Genomic DNA, 20,400 nt, shown 5'->3' on the forward strand with positions numbered 1-20,400 from the left:
TCTTTTTGGATTAAACTTCTGCTGCTGGCCCTGGGCTGCGCCGCCGACAGCGACTTGGCCGAGGGCGGCCCGGAGCGGCGGCGGCCCGGGCCCGGCCCCGGCTGCCCCCGCGACTGCGGCTGCACCCAGGAGGGCGTCGTGGACTGCGGCGGCATCGACCTCAAGGAGTTCCCGCTGCTGCTGCCCGAGCTGACCAACCACCTCTCCCTGCAGGTAAGGGCGCGATGCAGCTCCCCCCACCCCGTGCCCTCATTCCGCCCCTGAACCCCGGCTCCTCCCCGCAGCCCCTCCCCGGCTCCCGGCGGGAGCAGCAGGTGCAGCCGGCCCGGCTCCCGAGCTCGACCAATGCACCTGGTTATCCCTCACATGCAGGGAGGGGAAAAAGAGCTCCACTTTCTCCCACAGCTCCATGAGAAGAATTTTTGTCCAAACTAACTATTTCTTGTTTCTCCTTTGGCCAACCCAAACTTCTGGTGGAGCCCTTCCATTTTGAGGTGTCTTTGAAGAAGATAGGGTAAATGACAGGGAATTCTTTGGGCAGCACGGTGTGTTAGTTCAAACACAGTGAGCCAGTCCAGAGGCAGGGCCAGCCCGTGTCCCCCACTGTCCCACCTCTCCCTGCAGCACATGGACTCAGCAAGGAGCAAGTGTGACATGGCCAGTGCCACCCATCACTGAGTGGCATGCCTACAGCAAGTGGTCCTGCTTCAGACACCTCATGTCTTGTCATGAAAAGGACATGTAAGATGTGAGATTCCAGCTTCAGGAAGAAGAATCGGGATGTCCTAGACTGTCAGCAGGTTTCTATGCTCTGCTCCTGCTAATTGATCCCTGTGACCCCCATTTGGGCAGGTGTCCTTTCCCTGCCAGTGCTCTGACACCTGAAGGGCCAGACCATGGCAGCCCTGTGGCTGTGCCTCCTCAGAGAAATGGCTGTGGTTGAGGTTTTCAGTGCCTGGCCCTTCTCCAGCTGCTTTTGGTTTATTGCTCCCATCTGTCAATTCTGTCCAATGGATGAAATGCAGATTTTGTTTAGAACTTTTCAGTTAGAAAAACTGTAATGTAAGCTGGCACCTTCCTCAGCAGATCTGTCCCAGGCGTGTGTTAGCCATGGCTCCTGCCTCTGCTACCAAAAGAAAAGAAGCTTTTTGGAGCTGCAGCTGTCACTTTCTGTGCACTGGCCTGGCTTCCAGGACAGTGGTCCTTGACTGGTGCCCTGGATGCTAAAGCTAGAACCACTCATTACTGGTGGAATGTTTGTCAGCATGTTAATGAAAATCTGATGGCAGTCACCCCTGACAGCAGAACCTGTGCAAGTGAGCCTGGTTTGATGCTCCCTGCCCGTGACCAGTGGCTTTTAAAACAACCTATGAATAACAGAAGCCATAAGCTTGGAAATCCACCGTGCCAACCTTGTAACTAATGCTTTGCTGCAGCTACAAGGTTTGGCTGTGGCAGATGGACTGTGGGCCTTGCCAGGCATAATCACACTCTTTGTGTGCTTCTGGTGCATAAGCTGGATATTCCTGGAGATGAGCAGAAGTCGGGCTTTCAAATGCTCCTGGGTTTGGATGTTTTGGGTTTGAAATCTGAGTTTGGCTCATTATGAGAGAAGTCTTGACAAGGATTTGACATGGTGGGTTCACTTCCAGATTTTATTGAAGTTCACAGTCTGGGTTTACTGGGATCCTTTTTGGATTACTTTGTTGATGATTAATACTCTCCATTTTCTTAGAATAACCAAATAGAAGAAATCTTTCCAGAAGAGCTTGCTCGTCTTTATAGACTGGAAACTCTCAATTTGCAAAACAACAGGCTGACTTCAAAAGGTGAGCCACGGGGTGGACAGAGGCTCTGCCTCCAGAGCACCAGCTTAGGCAGTGAGACCAGTGACAGCTGATAAGAAAAGACAGGGTGATGGATTGCTTGGTCGGAGTGGTTTGCTGTGAGCCTCACTCCTCTGGCCATCACACAGAGCATGGAGACACTTTATCATCTGAAACACAATACTCAGTGTGGAGGAATGCAGCCCTGCTGAACCACTGGAGGAGACCTGGCAGCAGCTCGTGTACTGTGGCGTGAGATCTCCTCATCCAGGAAACTCCCTCTGGTCCCACAGGCACTTCCATGCAATGCACTTGAGAACCAGAAACATCCACATGCTGAATGATTTCCTCCTGAATGACCTTGTTTAGTTCAGTCTAGTCAGTCAGGGCAGTTTGGTCCAGTTTTGTCCGTGTCAAATTTGGTATGAATTTATATGTATATTGCAAATAAGGACATTTCCACCCTTCTCAAACCATTTTGATTTTTATAGGCAGGTTTTGCTTGTTCAGTCTCATGCTTATTAGAGAAACTTAACAAGGGGTTTAGTGAGGAAAGTAAAAGAAACAGAGGAATTGGAGTAAACAGTAAGAGAGGAGGATATGGGATACAAAAGATGTAATTATTATTAATTTGTGTCACCCACTTGATCTGAATGGTCTTTTTATCTTTACTGAAATTATAGAGAACAAAATTTATTGAGAATGTGAGCATATTATACATGAACCCCAAGGCACAGCAATCTTACATAGCACAGGGAAAGCTGTGCTTATTATATCCAGCTTTTGACATTATTACCTTTGGGCCTTCATGTTTTCTTTCACAAGCTTCAGTGCAGCCCTGAGTTTCCGACGTGTTTGGACATGGAAAATAGCTTTGAGTTTGACAATTGCCAGGTGAAAGCGTTTCTTGCAGGCTTTCCATTGTGACAGCAATTGTGCTTGTGTGATCAGCTGGATGTGGAGTGACTCAGCTGAAAATTAATAATTATTGGGGGAGGATAAGCCCTGAGCTGGACCAGCTCTCTGAGCTGGTTACTGTTGGATACCTGAATTGTGGAGGAGCAGAGCAAGAGAAGGGTTGTGACATGCAGGTTATTTTAGCAGTATAGTCATACATCAGGTTGATCTGATCACTAAGCAACCTCAGATTATACCCTTGCAAGAAAAAAGACTTGCAGAATCTTATGCAAATGACAGGAGAAGGTTCTCAGATAGTGTGGTTGCTCCAAGCACTGACAATCAGCCACAGAGCAGATCTGCACAGCTCTGTACCTGACACCTGCCAGTGGGCTTGGCCACAAGCCTTGTGTGATCAGGATTTTAAATAGTCCTCCACTGCTCTTAACAAGTGTGTATTGTTTGATTTGGTTTGTGGATTTGTTTTTTCTTTTTCCAATAAAAAAATACATATATCAATAGGTCTAAATCAGATGTTTCAGTGGCTATAAAAAGTGTCTCAATCTCATATGGCAGATACTGAGAGGGAAAGCTGCCCTCTGGTATTTTCACTCAGAAAGGAAGTAAGGTACTAATGTCACTGATTAGTTATTCCTGTTTTTAAGGGTTGCCAGAGGAAGCATTTGAGCATCTGGAGAACCTGAATTACCTGTACCTGGCAAACAATAAGGTGAGAGGCTCTGAAGCCTTTCAGAGCTCTTTTCTAATTGGATTCTGAAAATTAAATTAGCATCTTGTCAATTCTTTTAAAATGTATATACTACATAAGTAAAATTGTCCTAAAGTGATATTCTAATGCAGGTTCATCTAAGGTCAGAACAGTATGTGAAGTTTAAGGCTACACATGCAGGTATATTTTGAACAGTTGTTTATTTGTGCACCCGGTGAAAAGATTCCCATGTGTGAGGAGGTACAGAAAGCCCTTGCATGCACAAATTACCATTGTCTTCAGTAGGCTTTGGATCAGCTGCATGCAGATTTGGTTCCTGCCTGTATGTGGGGAAATTATGTGAAATGCTGCCTTATCAGATGAGGCAGGTTGAAAAATTTGTGAACAAACACATCCTACTGCCTGTGTTTGAACCATCAAGATCTGTAAAAAGCTATCCAGTTTTCCCTGACTCTCATTCTTATTAGGTTGGGTATGGGGAGGATACCCCCACACAGTGAAACTGTGCCAGTCATTAATTTATTCTTTTAGCTGCAGTGGTAGGAGCTGTATTTCTTCTTTTGATGGAGCAGATCCCAGGTGCTTTCCTTTTGTGACCCAGGTTGGATGTATTGACAGAAGCACATCTTTCCTGCCAAAACTAGCAAGGAAATGAAATAGCTTCTCATATACCCTTGCATCTGGGTGGTTCCTGTTATGGCTTCCTTTATTTCCAGTAGTTGTCCACAAATATTTGCTACAGAAGAAATTAAGACCCACAGAAAAATATAAGTTAAAACATCAGGCACAGCTTCTTTGTCTACAAAAATCCTGCCCTTCCATCCCACCCTCTCTCTCTCTGCATGTCTGTATATATATTTTATTATCCTCTTAAAATCTGGGACTATTTGATGTTCTGATTAAATACATGTGGCCACATTCAGGTTTCAGTCAGGCCAAGACACATCCAGAATCACTCCATACATTTCTGTATGGAGTGATTGAGAATAGAACCCATTCCTAAGTACAGTAACATTGTGTTCTTTTCTCTCTTTCAAGCACCATTTCCATGTAACAATCTTGGCAGTTAATAACTCCATAAAAAGGACCAAGCCAGACTGTGACTAATATTCCAGAACCTAGCACTCTGATTTTCCCTGTGTAACACAACAAAGTGCTTGGTTTTTCTGGCTTTGCTGCAGAGAGAAAAGAATCCCAAAAGAAATTGCAAACATCAGCGAATGTCACAAGTAGTTATAGTGAGAAGTTGTGGACCCGCAAAAATAACACATTTCTTTATAAATCACAAGCCAGGACAAACCAGATTGGCTTCAAACTGCATCTCCTCTGCAGCAGGAAACACTGGGGATCAAGTTACTGTGGTGTCTGGAGGAGAGCAGGGATTTGCTGGTAGTTTGCTTCTTGTTTTATGGATTATCTTAATGCTGCTTTATCTTCCATTGTGATCCCGTCAGATGTAGCTAAATCATCTTTCATTAAACTGGCACAGTTGGTCAGAGAAAAGAAAAGTGAGAGACTAAAAGCCTTCTGTGGCCTGTGAGTAACAAGTATCTCAAGTGAAGACTGGCTGCAGTAGTTTCCAATTTTTCCCTCCACTCTCATGTTTTGTATCTCTCAAACAGAGTGCACAGTAAACCTTGTTAATGAGAGACATTGTTCCACCAAATGATAGACCTGATCCTGAGCTGTCATTATTGACTACAAGCAGGTGATTTTGGTGACAGAAAGTTTGTATTTCCCCATATCCTCAAAGTGATATGGGATTCACCTCAATCTAGCACTTACGTTTTTATCAAAGCTTCATCTGAGCAAGAAAAATCCAAACAATTCAAATCTGGTAATACCTTTTGTATTAACCTTCTGAATTCATTAGTTAACTCTGGAGAAACACTGCCATATGGAAAGGAAGGTGCAGCAGGAAAGTTGAAAGAAAATTGCAGTAGGAGAAATGGCAGATTGCTTCTTGTTAGGCAATAAATTAGACAAAGCTATTCAAGTCAACTTTATTTTTGCTAACACTTAAGACAATCCAGCATGAATCCTTTAAGAAGGTAATCAGTGAAAATCAGTCTCATGACCAAGTGCTGAAATGCCAAAGCAAAATTCTGAGCAAGTGAAAACTCTTTTTGGATTAAACTTCTTTTTCTCTTTCCTCTTTCTTGTGGTTCTGATGTCCCTCATTTCACATGTCTGAGCCATGCCCTTTGCTTTGTACAAAAGTTATGACCTAATTGACTGGCGAAAAGCTTTAATGTACCACTGTGTATGAAAATGATTAAGTCTTGTTTCCTGTGTTTGAATTGTTAATGTTACGTCATGGCAGAGACTTATGTCTTTCTGAGGCACTGTCAGACCTTCTCAGTCAGAGATGAGTGCTTTTATCCAGCCCCCTGAAATCATATCTCCCAGATCAGGAGGTGAGAGATTACCACCAAAGCCAAGAGCAACTGCAGGAATATGCAGAATGGCTCATTCCAGTGCTCACAAACCATCTGGAAATGCTGATAGGAGTGTGATTTGTGGGAAAGATCTGTTTGCGTGTTTGTGACACAAATGTTTAAGACAGGCTAAGGATGGAGGTTTTGGGACATCTGAAAATGAAAACAGTAAATAATGTATTCATTAAAAAAAAGAAGAGACCATTTTATGAGTCCAGTAAATTGGAAGTTCATGGATGGAGTTCATCAATGCACTCTCAACATACCAGCAGAGAGGGGTGTAGGCAGCTTTAGACAAATACATAGGCTTGGGTTAGGCAGTTCTCCAATAAAGTGTCTCTTCTTTCATAAAGTGTTCATATCTTAGATATTTTTGGTTTTACACTATTATTCATAAGCCACTGCAGTTTTATGGTAATAAAAGTTAGAAAAATATGTTTCTCATTATGTGAGTCTTGCTGTGCTTTGTAGGCTGAAAGAACCAGGTTCTGTTTCACACAACAGAGCCGTGGAAGATTACAGAGGAACACAACAGAGGAAGATTACAGATTCCATGAACTTCAGGCTGGAAGGCAGATCCCTTCCATTGCCCCGGTTTCCCATCCTGATCTCAGAGAATTCAGTATCTCCCTTTGGAGTGCACATAAAACAGAGAGTGGTCTCATTGGTACTGCAGTGAACACCTGTAACCAGGGAGGCTGCACCTGCTGACTGCAGTTCAGTGTCTGCTCTACTCAAGGATCATCTGGTACAGCATTGTGTTAAAAAAATTTGTTTCCCAAGGGCTTTATCTTGATGCATAAAGCTTCTGGGAGGACAGAAAACTGTCCTCCATCCAGCCTGGATTGGAACCTGTCTTTTTGGTTTGTGGGTGAATGACTTTGTTATTAACAGCCACTCAGTGAACCTGGCTATTGTATTACCTGGATGCTCTCTAAAACAGAGCTTTTCTGATCATTGCTTTTCACTCCAACAATTTGTTCAGATGCAGGCATTTCTAGGGTTAGCTTTTAAAACCACTGATAAAACAGCAACAAGAGCAACACATCCTGTACCTGTTTTCAGCTCTAAAGTTTTGAGGACAGGGCCTTTCTGTCCTTCCTGGTGCATCACTGGTTTATTGAACAAGGTATTACTGTACCCTTTGCTTTGAAGTGCCATTCAGTATTCCATCGTTTGGCTCAGAAGGGTCCTTGTTCTTTGGGAGCCTGAATCCCCCCTTCAGAGATCATCATAAATGGCTGCAGTGGGGCAGATGTGTGAAGTGACACCTCCCCTCCACAACACACTTTCGTAAGAGAATGAGCAGTAGGTCGCTGTGAGGGGGGTTGGAGGTTTTTTGGCACAGCAGGCTGAGGAATTAGGAACAATAATAAGCAAAGTGTTTGCTCTCTGAATAACAATTTCTTGATTTCTTCCACCAAAAAGAGACAGGACCCTTCCAACCAAAACAAACATTTTCATATCTTAGAGCAAAAGTCCGTCTCCTTCCTGGAGAGATTAGTGAGTGAGGACAATTTGTTTTTGTTCATGAAATCTACATTCAGTTTAATTTATCTTTGCCTGTTTAGGGAAGATAAATCTGAAAGTGTTTTGCTGCTGCTCTAATACTTGTTTAAAACATTTGCAACATTTCATTGGAACTCCCCTGTATGTTTCTTTTACAGCTAACAGTGGCTCCAAAATTCCTACCAAATACCTTGATCAGTGCAGATTTTGCAGCCAATTATCTCACTAAGATATATGGGCTCACATTTGGACAGAAACCAAACTTGAGGTAAGGGACTGGGAAGTAAAACAATACTGGTGTTCTGCCACTGCTTGGATGCAGTTGGTGGGTGATAAGAAAATATCTGGCTAAACTGTATTATTACCTACTTGTGTTTTTGGAAAGAAGCTGTTTGTTATTCTCAGCATGAAAGATCAAACAAACACATTCCAAGGTCTTTTGCTTGCTGCCAGACACTTCTGTAAATATCAAATGAAGTTGTCCCCATTTTATTTGTGTATTTGAGTTGAAAAGAGCAATTAAGTTTCTCAAAATGGAGATTAGCTGTCTAGAAATCTCCAGTTTTATTATCAAATGCTCATTTTTAGAAGTAAATTCAGGTGGACAGGACAATACTCAGTGCAGTGTAACTCAGTTCTATTCAAGGTAAACACTTCAGCACCTTCAGAAGAGGTTCATACTCCAGATCTGCTGCCAAAGGTCTCTGCGAAGTTCAGCCTGTGATTTTCTCATCTGGACTGACAGCAGCACATCCATGTCAAACTCAGAGGCACCCAGAGGTGTGGGCTTTTCTGAATGGGTTTTGAGTAATCTGCAGCATCCATGCACTGCACCACCCAGATCCTGCAAAGACATCCCAAACTGTTGGGGAGCAATTTGTGCAGCCAGGTTTGGAAGCAGTTAATTGCAGCCGACCCAGCTGAGCCCCTGCAGCCCAGCCTTGTGAAGAACTGAAGAACTCTCCATTCCCACTGAGTTCATTGAGAGCTGGAGCTGCTCTGCACTTCCTGGGCCTTTAGTCTCTCAGGCTCTTGGAAGCTGAAAGGGCTGAGTCACTCACAGATTTCTGGCAGTATCTCACGATGAAAGAAGCTAGATTAATTAACGTTTTCTTCCTTAATCTCAGGTGGAGATGCTGCTGTGTTTTGATTCCATATTAAAATTATTGACTCTTCTGAAATGATTTTCACACTCTTCTATACGAACACAAATTTTAATCAGAATAAGAGCTAATTGATTTCCAAGGTTACTCATATAAAATCCCAACACAGTTGTTTCAGTTGGTTTTTTTTTTGACCCCAGCAGAGTTCACAATCTCAGACTGATTATTTGGAGAGTAAATTTTTCAGAAAGGCAAATATTTGTGAGTTAAAAGTACAGCTGACCATGCAGGGTAAACAATACTTCCAGTGTAGCTCTGAACTCCCTGGAGTGTGTGATCACACAATTGTATTTCCATACTGAGCCTTTCCTTCCTTCCAGAAGGATGTTGCCAAGTTCTCTGCTACTGGTAGAGAATCCAAGAACAAGTTAAAAAAGCTCACTTTGACACTTTTGCAGTTTTAACCTCTCTCTGCAAATTTATCTAGGGTTAAACACAGAAAAGGAAGAGGTAATCAAAGCCACTAAAAGCCTATAATTAATTTTGTTAAAAAGAAGCAAAATGAATTAATTTAGCAGTTAAGCCAGTGAAAAGGAGGAATAACTTCATAGAGGTACATTGCTTTGTACAGAATTGAAACCTGTGTAAGGAAAAGTAAGAAACTCTGTCTCTTGATCCCAATGGCTCATTAAAAACCAAAGCACAGAAAAGAGAAAAGTCTGCCAGACTGAGTAAATCTGTTGTCTTTCTGTCAGTGTCCCATTCTGAGTTCTAAGAGTAGGAGAGAAACGGTTTCCTGGGGTGTTTCCAGCCTTCATGGGAGCAGAAAGAATGGAGGGTTAAGAGATGATTCTTTCTTACAAGACATCCAGGCTGATTTTGTAAACCTAAGCAGTCCAGACTCAGTTCCAAATAGAAGCTAAAATTGGGGCCATATCTGTTAAAAAGAGATGAATTCTAACCCTCTGAGTGGGGTCCCCACACTGACATTCTGTGTTTCTAAGTGCTGCACAGTCCCAGACTTGCACTCAGTTTCTTGTGAAGAAGTTAAGGCCACTTGTGAAATTTGTATTCATGTGCAGGTTTGGATTTTGAATAGTCCTAACTTTCAGAGAGTATTGGGCCAACCATTTGGTTTTACATCTGTATCCCTTGCTAAATTAAAAGGCACATTTTAAAAACAAATCTAATTATCTCAAGGAGAGAAGAAAAGATTGAAATTAAGTTTTAAACTAAGCTTTCTCTCAGTAAAAAAAACCCTCCAGATCTCCCTATCTGTTGAACTTCATCTTTTGCTTCCTTCCAACAGATCTGTGTATCTTCATAACAACAAACTGTCAGATGCTGGGTTACCTGATAATATGTTCAATGGCTCAAATAATGTGGAGATACTCATCATGTCCAGCAATTTCTTGAAGTATGTTCCAAAGAATCTCCCTCCAGCACTATATAAATTGCACTTACAGGTAATGGCAACAACATTTTGAAATCTTTTAGGATTGTGACAAAACACTGTATTTGTGTGGGTTTCACACCACACAGCCAAGACATCCCAGTGCCCCTGGAAACATCCCCAGGCCCACTTCAAGCCTTGCCTGCTGTATTCTCAACAGTAGCTGTCCCATCTCCTTCCTTTTTTGTCCATAAGCAATAGTGTGCTCCTGTAAATCACCAGAATGCTCACAGGGGGCAGAAATGCCTTTCTGTGTTTGCAGAATCAAACACAGAAATTGTATTGCAAATCCCCGTGTGGTTGCATTGTTGGTCTCCCTGCACAGAATGATATTAATACATATTAGAACAGGAAGTGCATCATTCCATGGCCATGTCTCCATGACCTCTCAGTTAAGTTTGCCCCTAATGCCACTTGTCCTGACAGCTGCTTATCCACTCTGTACTGGCTTTGCTCACTGGCTCATTTCACACAGACCACTGCTTCCCACCATCAGTGGCTGCTGCTTGCTACTGAACTGGCAGTTCAGTTTGGACCAGGCATTGTCTATTACTACAACTCCTCCAGCCATAGTGCAATAGCAGAGTTGTGCTGTTAACTACTCTCCAGCATTTTTAATTCCATGTCATCTGATTCTGATAAAAACGCTTCATCATGTCTGAGCTGGAGATCTGAGCCTCAGCAATGGGAGAGCCACAGCGGTGGGGAGTCCTGGGTCTGCTTGTCTGAGTGTTGACAGCTCCTTGGACGTGCAGAGACCAGAGTCTGTTATCAGCCCTGGACTGAGGCAGCTCTGTGCTGCCTCCCAGCTCTCTTTTCCCTTGAAGGTTTCACCAGAATCCTGTTAAAGTCTTCTAGAGACCAGGCTTCTCCAGCTTGAAGAAAAGTAAACGCAACCAGTCAAGTCCTTTAAATTGCTGGAATTTCTCTCCAAAGTATGAACGTACTTGTCCCCTGCAATTTTTCAATACTTACAGATAATCATTATCTCCCAAAGGGGTCTCACACTGTGAGGATTACACTTTGAACTTGTCTCCTTCCCTGCTGTCCCCAGCTGTGTTAAGGACAGAGGAGATGAGCAGAGAAATGACAGATGACCATCTGTCAGTAGTAACATTTACCTTGATATTTTGACTGGAAAAACCAGGATGATGAGAAATGAGAGGCAGCCAAAAATGGATCAAAAATATCTGACAGGTGTATTTTAGATGTGATTTTTTTCTTTTACTATTTATTGGGACACTCAGCAAAATTTGTCTGTGTTGGTTTCTATTTTACTTTAGTTGACAAATGAATCTGGTCCAGTCTGTCCATCACATTATAATGTCTCCAAAATATTTAATGTCTAGCCCTTCTGAAGTTTAATTGCCCATGTTAGTTGAACAGAACCCAAATGTTGTGTGGATTCATGCCAAATACTGTGCTTTGTGCTTCTGGTGACTCTAGAGCAACAAGCTGGAGAAGATTCCCAAAGGAGCCTTCAGCGAGCTCGCCGGTCTGCGGGAGCTGTATTTGCAGAATAACTACTTGTCTAATGAGGGAATGGACAACGAAACTTTCTGGTGAGACTGAGATGTGCACTGTGTGCCTCTGTGTCTGGCTGCCCCCTCTGGGACAGTCCTGCGTCTGCTGAACAAAGGACACAGTAGAAAGTAAAGTTATTGAAAGCTGGATGGTGTTATATATTTCACTGCTGAGATGCAGATGCTGCCATTCAAGAGCAAAGGTCTGGGTGAGTGGTGGCAGAATTGTTCCATACAAAAGACACAACACTGAACATTAGACTGCACCACTCCCTGCCTGTCACAGACCCACTCACACCAGGTACTAAATCCCTTCTGGGAACAGCCACACAGAACAACATTGAAAGCTACTCTCTGTTCTCCCAAAACAGTCAAAAGTGAGGTTACCTGGGACTTTCCAATTTCTAGGGTACTTCACTGGGTATTAAAGCCAGACCTTCATCTGCCCTGGAGCCTCTTGTGGGTTTCTGTGGAAGCCGTTTGAAAGCAGCCCCAGACACACAGCTGTGAATGCCCCATGCCCAGCTGTACCCCAGTGCAGGTGGTTGCTGGAGCAGGCAGGGCTGCAGTGGTGCTGCTCAAGAGCCAGATGGCTGCAAAAGCTTTCCTACCAACTGGTGCAACAGAAATAGCCTTTGGCTGTCCTAGATTTAGCCTGGGACTTAGCACTTCAAAAGTTTAACTTTTTTTTTTTCTCTGCTTGCACTGAATTCTGTCTTTGTTTTACCTGAAAATCCAGACCACACAATCAGTCCTGCCCATAATTTAGTTCTGTAAACCCTCCTGATCTCGACACAAAAATGTACCAAACTGTCCTTTCCTTTTCCATTTCCCATTCCCAGAAACCTCCCTTAGTTGGTTCTATATCTGTGTTGAGTCCACCTCCAGGTCATGTTGGACATATAATTTCTGTTAAGATATTCCCATCCTGGGGAAACCTTTCAAATGGCAGCAGTGAAGCATTTTACCTAAAGATTATATTTGTTTATTCAGAGCATGCTTGGATAGCTGGAGCAGCAGTGTAGTAAGCAGTAAGTAATGTCTGTAACACATTAGCCTTCCTGTTTCCTGAAAACTCTCTGGTCATCTGCAGTGGGTTATGTCGTGTCAAGCAGATTAAAACTCTAATTTGAACTGAGAAACTAACTTAAAATACAAGGGAATACAGGGTTCCTCAGTCCTGGCTGTGGAACAACCATTGATCCACATCCAGTTGGTTATAAGTGGCTGGTCTGAGGATTTAATTTAGCTTCAACTGAGACCGTGGAATCCAGATTCAGTAGCTTACACAAAGCAGCTCTAGCCCTGACTCACTTCCATAATACTGGAGGGTCACAAGAAGTTCACTACCTTAGCCTAGGACACTAAGTTAGCATTTCTGCTTTTCATAAAAGTAACATTTCATCCTCTAGAAAGCAGACCTGCCTTTCACTTTCAGCAAATACTTTAAGGGAGACAGAAATTACTCATGCTCAGGCTTTATTTCTGTGAAGCAGAGCTAAACTCTGTGTTCTGGTGGTGCTCCCATGGCATCTTCCTTGTGGTATTTGTTCACTGCAATTGCTCATATGTTGCTATCTGGGACTGCACAACTGATCTCAGGCCTCAGCTCAGTGGCAATTTGGGTGTCTGAGGACTCTGGCATGTTCTTTTGCTGGTGTGACTGGGGAGCAGTGGCAGTGCCAAGTCCTAATCCCTGATGGCAATATGGGAGCTCCCTGTTTTGGTGTCCACGTCACTCATATGACAAGTCAGAAAAGGGCAGTCAGTAGTGGGAGCTGTGCTGGGTAAAAAGGCTCTAAAGCAAAGATTGCAAAATCTTTGAACAAGTTGGTTATTGTTTCACCTTGCAGAATCAAAGTGTTTTCTTTCCTGCTTTCCCAAGGAAATTGTCTAGTCTTGAATATCTGGATTTGTCCAGCAATAACCTCTCACAAATACCAAGTGGTTTACCTCGAAACATCGTCCTCCTCCACCTGGAGAAGAATGCAATTAAGGTGATTGACAGAGATGTCTTGACCCAAATTAAGAACCTGGAGTACCTTCTGCTCCACAATAACAAATTAAAAGCCAGAGGTATTCACCCCTTAGCCTTCCATGGCTTAAAGAAGCTGCACACTGTGCACCTGTACAACAACATGCTGGAAAGGATCCCCAGCGGGCTGCCCCGGCGAGTGAAGACACTGATGATCCTTCATAACCAGATCTCAGAGATTAACAGGAATGACTTTGCTACCACTTACTTCCTTGAAGAGCTGAACCTGAGCTACAACAAGCTCACAAGCCCCCAGATCCATCGGGAGGCCTTCCGTAAACTGCGGCAACTGAAGTCCCTGGATCTTTCTGGAAACAACCTCCACACGGTGCCTTATGGCTTTCCAAAGAACTTGCAGGTTCTGAAGCTGAAGGAGAATGAGATAAGCATCATCCCAAAAGGGACTTTGTCTGGGATGACAAAACTGAGGGAACTGTATTTGAGCAACAATAAACTGAAAGTAAATTCAATTTATTCAAGAGCATGGAGAGAACTCAGCAGTCTTCAGGTAGAAACACCACCTTCTCTAATTGTTCTAGTGATGTTGATATCCTCATCTGTCTGCCTAAATCAAATTATGTAGCAGCAATACTAAATGTGTTTGGTCCTCGTGTTTTGGCGTTGCATTTTAAGTGCTACACACTCTGTTTCTAGAGTAGAAATGATGTGCTGTTGTGCCAGAGGTGGGTACCTTCCACTGCTGGCCAGTCCAGCTTTGTTTCTGAATCCTGACAGTGTCCTATATTTTCAGAAAAACATCAGCAAATGTTGTCATTAAAACTGAAATCAGGCCTTTCAAATAGCTCGTCTCCCAAAAGATTTAAAATCTGCTCTGAATAGAGACAGCAGGAGGAAGGAATGCATAAACAAAAACACTCTTAATTCTCAAAGCCCCCACATCAGCTTATAGTCAGACAAGCCAAGCTGTAGGATTTAGCAGCTCAGCTGGCTAAGGCACCTGGGGAGCAGCTCGGAGTCTGGATTCAATCAGCAGTCTTCTCATTTGCTTAATTGTTGGAGAAAGTTAAACACAAACCATAAGGCAGGCAGGAACAATCACATTTGTGCTGAGGAAAATGACCTTTCAGAATTGTTACGCTGGCTGAAGGATTTGTCTGCATTTCCTTTTAGGCAACGGCCCCTTTCCTGCAGTGAAAGCTATTGCCTGTGTCATACAGCAGCCATGGAGGGGGCATATGGTCAGGTCACTGCACAGGCAAAGTGTGCACATCTCAGAGCAGATCAGGGATAAGGACATGCAGCATATGTCACACTGGCCCCCAGTGTGTTTTCAGACAATCCTGACCTTCATCTATAGGAACGCTTCCCTTTCCTTGTGTCTGGGAATAACCGATAGCTTGTTTCTCAGTCAATGTCAACCAGCAATGCAGCAACAGTGCTGCAGAGCTGTTTGCATCAGCTGCACATTTGGTCCCTGGTTTTAATAATACCTTTTGTATTTGTTTGGTGCCTCACTGATATGGGTGTGAGCAAATATATTTAACATGCAAAGCAGTCTGGAAGGAAAATGCTGCTGAAAATTACAGACAACTGGGATTGGATTTTTGCAGTACCTTAATAAAATGTAGGTTGTTTTATTTTCAAACAAAAATGGGTCATGATCCCTGCTGGGCATCTGGAGTTGCTGGTTGGAATGACAAGCTTTCCTTCTCAAAGGTCCTGATTCACAATTATGTGGAACTTTTGCTCTGCTCTCCCTCCCTTGCGGTCGGTGTAAAGCCAGAGGTGTTGCTGACTCCACCACTGGCCATCCCCACAGGGTTCAGATAATGGCACAGACTTAAAGTTCTGCTGGACCAATGGGGCATTTATGGCTGTTGCTTTTCTTTGGAACAGAGTTACTTCTTGCTGGTTGTTTCCAGCTGAATCTTTTTTATCATTAAGTGCTTAACTGCACAGTTGGTTTCTGAGTTGTTGCACTGGAGTGAATTTGGCAAATAACCCTCCCTAAAGATCCTGATTATGCATATACTTAGTAAATGCTTCAGTCCACACTGTTTCCATGGAAATCACTGGAGACTCTGCAACTGCAAAGCAAGACATTTACATAATGGACTTGGCAGTACTGGGTTAACAGTTGGAGTCAATGATCTTAAAGCTTTTTTCCAACTTAAACAATTCAGTGGTTCTATGATAATTGTTTTCCAGACTGGCATTATGTGAGGAATAAAAACACTGGAATGAGGACAATTGTTTGCAGAAGTGTGGCTTTGAGTAGTGGGTAAATAGTGTCAGGTTGGTGATATGAAAATACTACAATACAGGATAAAAAACATTTCCATTGATCAGTTTTCTTGCATAAAATTAATCTGAGAAATGACCATGACCTTTAGTCCTCCTGTCTTCATACATTCTCCATGTTAGAATTTTCCAGATGGTTTTATGTATAACTGTACCTATCACCATCCTTAGCCAGCAAAGTGTTTGCAGTAGCAGATGCCAAGGAATTCTCCTGCATATCTGAAACCCAGCCTGTTTTTAATTTACTTAAACAGACATAGGCTAATGCCTGGGGACAGAGATAAAGAAATGTTGGAACTCTGAAACAAACCAGCATGACATATCATGTGAAATCAGGATGCTCCATAGGAGTGTAAGAGACTAGAATTGTCTTGGCCACACTTACCTTACTGCAAATTGGAGGTAGATTAAATTAATTTATTCTATAATAAATATAAATTCAAACTTAAATCTCTTTCTGGAGTGTTTGTAATATTTAAATTCAGTTATTTGACCCCTTGTTGTCTCTTCCTTGCAGTCACTAGACATGGCTGGCAACCAACTGACATCTATTCCATTAGGCCTGCCAGAGTCTCTGGAATATCTGTATCTCCAGAACAACAAGATCACAACAGTTTCAGAGAATGCTTTTGAATCCACACCCAAAATAAAGGGGATTTACCTCAGGTAAGGTCAAGCTTCCACTTCAACACACAAGATTTTTTTCCTTTTTCATCTACTTTATAATGACTTACTTTTTAGAAAGTATTTAAAATCCTTGCTTTCTGAACAAGCATATTTAGTTTATACTAATGTGTGACAAAACTATATTTATCTGCTCAGAAACTACATGGATACACATAATAAGTTCTTTTTAGAGAACTTGTTTTTTTTATGCTTTTTATAATGGACTGGGCATGCCAGTAATTCTGGGCAATTAATGTTTAACATGATGTCATATTCCAATATTCAGCTGAGAGCCAAAAGTTTACAATCCCCTAGTAGAAGTGCAGCTTTGCCTGTGTCTGTTGGCCCTGGATTTTGACAAAATCTCCCTCCAGTGAGGTGTGTGTGACTAATCTTGGAGTTGTGTGCATTCCCCTGACAGCTTTGTCAGAAACAAGTGACAAGTTACAACTGTGACAGTTATGTAACCCAGTTTAGGGGCTTTGCTGCGTTCTTTCCCACTCTGTCAGTTGGATGAGGACTTTGTTTTTGTAGATGACAGATACTGACCTTTTTTACATGTAATGTAAACTCACAGTAACAACTGACTGAAGCAGAGATTTATAGCACAAGAAGGGAATCTGTCCCTGTAATATAATTCAGTTTTAATCTGAAGGAATATTATTGAAAATATTAATTAGAAATAATTTATGAATTCCTTAATATATAATTAAGCTGATTAAAAGGCTGTGTTCAAAAAGTCTAGATTACAAAAGACTAAATATGGTCTTATTTTGACTATATGCAGCTAAACTGCCCTGTAGTTCTGAATAGTTCTGGAGCATACCTTTATGGATGAATGATTCCATACCAAGCAAATAAAATTACAAAGTCTGGTGTAAATTAGAGCAGTCTGTCTATTCAGCTGCTCACATTTATGAGATTTTAGTGAATGCTTGGATGTGAACCAGAAACCACATACCACATTCTATATTTCTATATAAAGAGAAAAGGAATTTGCAAAACAGTTTTGCTAACATATTCAGGAGGCAACTCCACCCAAGCTCAGTCGTATTTTTAATGGGAGGCCATTAATCACTGCAGTGCTGTGAAACAATAATATACACATGGAATATTACACAGAATACAATTCTAAGCATGTTCAAAAGTAACAGATCAGTATATGTGACAGGTTCATAAACTGCAGATTAGTTTACTTGTATTCCTGGAAATGCAAATAACAGCTGAAAAATGACTGCTTTATGTTTAAAGGGTTACTTTGTTTTAGTATGTGAAGAATTAAACTGTCAAAGAATGACACAGAATTTTATGAAAAATCAGTTATACTTTAAAATATGGGCTGTGAAGCAGATGCTTTTCCTCTCTGGGAAGGAAAAAGGAGAATAGCAAGAGAAAGAATTTGTGGGGGAGGAATTCCAATATTCTGATTTTTTTTCTTCCCCCATCCAGAGGAGTCAGCACTTCTAGAGTGCTGATTTGAGTCAGTGTAAACTTAGAGTAACTTTGGTCAGTATAGAGTAGCTGAAGAATGGTTTCCTCTTAGCCTACTAATTTCTGTGTTGTATATAAAAATGGGGTTATTTTAATAGGGGTGCCTTTTTGTTTTTTGTTTAAGGTTTAATAAGATTGCAGTTGGAGCACTGAAAGAAAGTACCTTCCAAAACCTGAAGCACTTACAGGTACTAGATATTGAAGGGAACCTTGAATTCAGCAACAGTTCAAAGAATAAGGATGGCTCAGAAGAGGAAATGGAAGATGAGGAAGAGGAAGAAGAAGAAGAAGAAGAACTGAGATAAAATGTGAACTCACACAATCCCATCACGTGGGAGGTAACAGCTATAGTTGAGTTAAATCAAGGCCCCAGTTTTCAGATAATTCCAATTTACACAGGTGATTGAAGCGTTAACAAATGAGTATCTGAACCCTGAACTTAAAGACTTCCACTAAAGCATGACTGGGAAACACAAATCAAAAAGGGTTGAAAACACAATATTTTGTAAAATGAAACATGATATATCTGTTTATCAGACTTCTTAATGGACTGTTCTTACTGGCTTTTGTTTATAGCCACAGCAGACACAGTTACAGATGCAGGTCCTTGTTCACTAATTCTGATAACAAAAAATGCAAAGGTATTTCATGATACTTTTAAGCAATTACTTCAAAAGGAAAACAAAGAACAAACTGCGAAGCTTGCTGATGCAGAAGACGTGAGGTGAAAATGGATTAAAAATTAGACAAATTAAAGCAAGACTAGACCCATTGGTGTCTGTTAAATGTGTCATTAGATTACAAACTCTGTCTCAAGCAGTGTTTAAATCACTGACCACTTGGAGGGGAAAAATAATGCTATACTTCATGTATTTCTTATGGAATGAGTAGCATCTCTACTTGAATCTCTTTTCAACTGCAGAAAAAAAGATAGAAGGACAATGATACTTGAGGAATATGCATTCTTTTCATAAGAACAGTGATCTATTTACTACATCTCGTAAGCATCTTATGTTCAAAGATGATGAGGTTCAGGATTGCTCTTTGCTTCTGGAGACCTAAGAGTGGGGAAAAAATAGTTTTGTCCCTAATCAACATTTTGTCACTGAGAATGACACAAGGAATTGCTAGGAATAGTGCTAATAAGATTAAAAGATGATGGGGCTTGGAAAGGGCAGAAGGTACTTGGGAAGTCAAACATTAGCCCTCCTGGCTGAGTTATATGAAAACTTTGTTAAACAAGAAATAATTTATATCTACAGACTTAGGGTACTTTCAAAATCAATGCCTCTCTGGTTTAGTTTTGGGGCACGTGTGACATGTCAACAGGTACTATGTTTGTCTTATTCTCAATTCTGTATTCCATTCTGTAACTTATTTCATTTTTCTGTTTTGCAGGAAAACATATGGAAAAATACATATATGTCTATGTGTATACATCTATACAGATATACAGAGAACACTTAGCAAAACGTGCAATGAATTATGCAGAAACTGTCGTGGCACTGGGCCAGGCTCATGGAAGACAGTGTGTTTCAGTGCCTTATTCAGGGAGAGACCCTGAATGCCTTTCCAAAGCTTCCAAATCATCTTATACAAGACCCAGGATCATAAGGGATTGCTTTGGAACTCACAAAAGCTGGCTTTTGTTTCTTCTGTTTCTCTTCCCTCACTGTTTCCATCTGTAATAACAATATGGGACTGTTTTGAACACAGGCCTTCAAATGCCATTTTTGTCACTGCATTTTAAGTGAACCATGTTTATGCCTCTTTTCTTTTCCACCACCCAAAAGAAGCTGTTCTTGGCCAGATGAATATCTGCAGTAGTTTCATGTGTAGAGCAGTGTATGAGGCATTTTGGTCATCAAGCAGCAGTAATAATTCTGGATGCAATTATTTCTCTGTTATAACAATGTGTATATTTGGATGAGAAAAACAAAATAAGGCTGGATCCCGTAATATTTTATCTCTACTGCCAAAACCTGCAGTATATTCTGTTTTAGAAAGGTTTTAAGATAAAACAATTGCTCTTGTGAATATATATATATAAATACATATATAAAATCTGTATGTCTGCCTTCCAGAGCTTTGGTAAAGTTTCTGTCTTGCTGTTTGCCCATGGGGCAGTTGGGTGAATGTCCCCAAAGGTGTGATCAGAGGACGGAGTGACAGGGTGAAGTTTAATGGATGTGGTAGAATTTTCTGCAGTTTCTCATTCCCACCGAGAGGCAGGAGTGAGACTAATGGTGTAGAAGAGATTAGTGAGTGTGGGCTGTCTTAGGAGAAAACCAGTAAGTATCAAAAGAAATGTGTTTAGTTCTAGTCTGGAGACAGTACCTGCTGTCATATTCCCGTAAAGCTTCCCCTATTTTATGATGCTGAGTGCTCTCAGCTCCTGTTGGAATCATAAAATAAGGAAATCAAGGAAAAGAAGACCTACAGAGGAACAAGTTTCTCAGTTGGTTAT

At 41.7% G+C, this 20,400-nt stretch overlaps 1 protein-coding gene across 1 annotated transcript in view; it reads left to right on the forward strand.

Annotated features, from left to right (window-relative positions):
* Positions 1–20,366, forward strand: part of PODN (podocan) — a 24,119-nt gene extending 3,753 nt beyond the window's left edge. The window contains 11 exon segments of the mRNA XM_039711532.1: positions 1–5; positions 7–213; positions 1,736–1,829; positions 3,389–3,453; positions 7,559–7,668; positions 9,813–9,969; positions 11,403–11,518; positions 13,365–14,022; positions 16,294–16,442; positions 18,058–18,271; positions 19,332–20,366. The exon segment at positions 1–5 is cut by the window's left edge and continues 42 nt beyond it. Of these exon segments, the coding sequence (XP_039567466.1) occupies positions 1–5; positions 7–213; positions 1,736–1,829; positions 3,389–3,453; positions 7,559–7,668; positions 9,813–9,969; positions 11,403–11,518; positions 13,365–14,022; positions 16,294–16,442; positions 18,058–18,238 (1,742 nt within the window). The 3' untranslated portion in view covers positions 18,239–18,271; positions 19,332–20,366.
* Positions 20,367–20,400: the final 34 nt, after the last annotated feature.

The sequence above is a fragment of the Passer montanus genome, unplaced genomic scaffold (genome assembly GCF_014805655.1).
Source record: "Passer montanus isolate IOZ18808 unplaced genomic scaffold, ASM1480565v1 scaffold25, whole genome shotgun sequence".
Classification (NCBI taxonomy): Eukaryota; Metazoa; Chordata; class Aves; order Passeriformes; family Passeridae; genus Passer; species Passer montanus.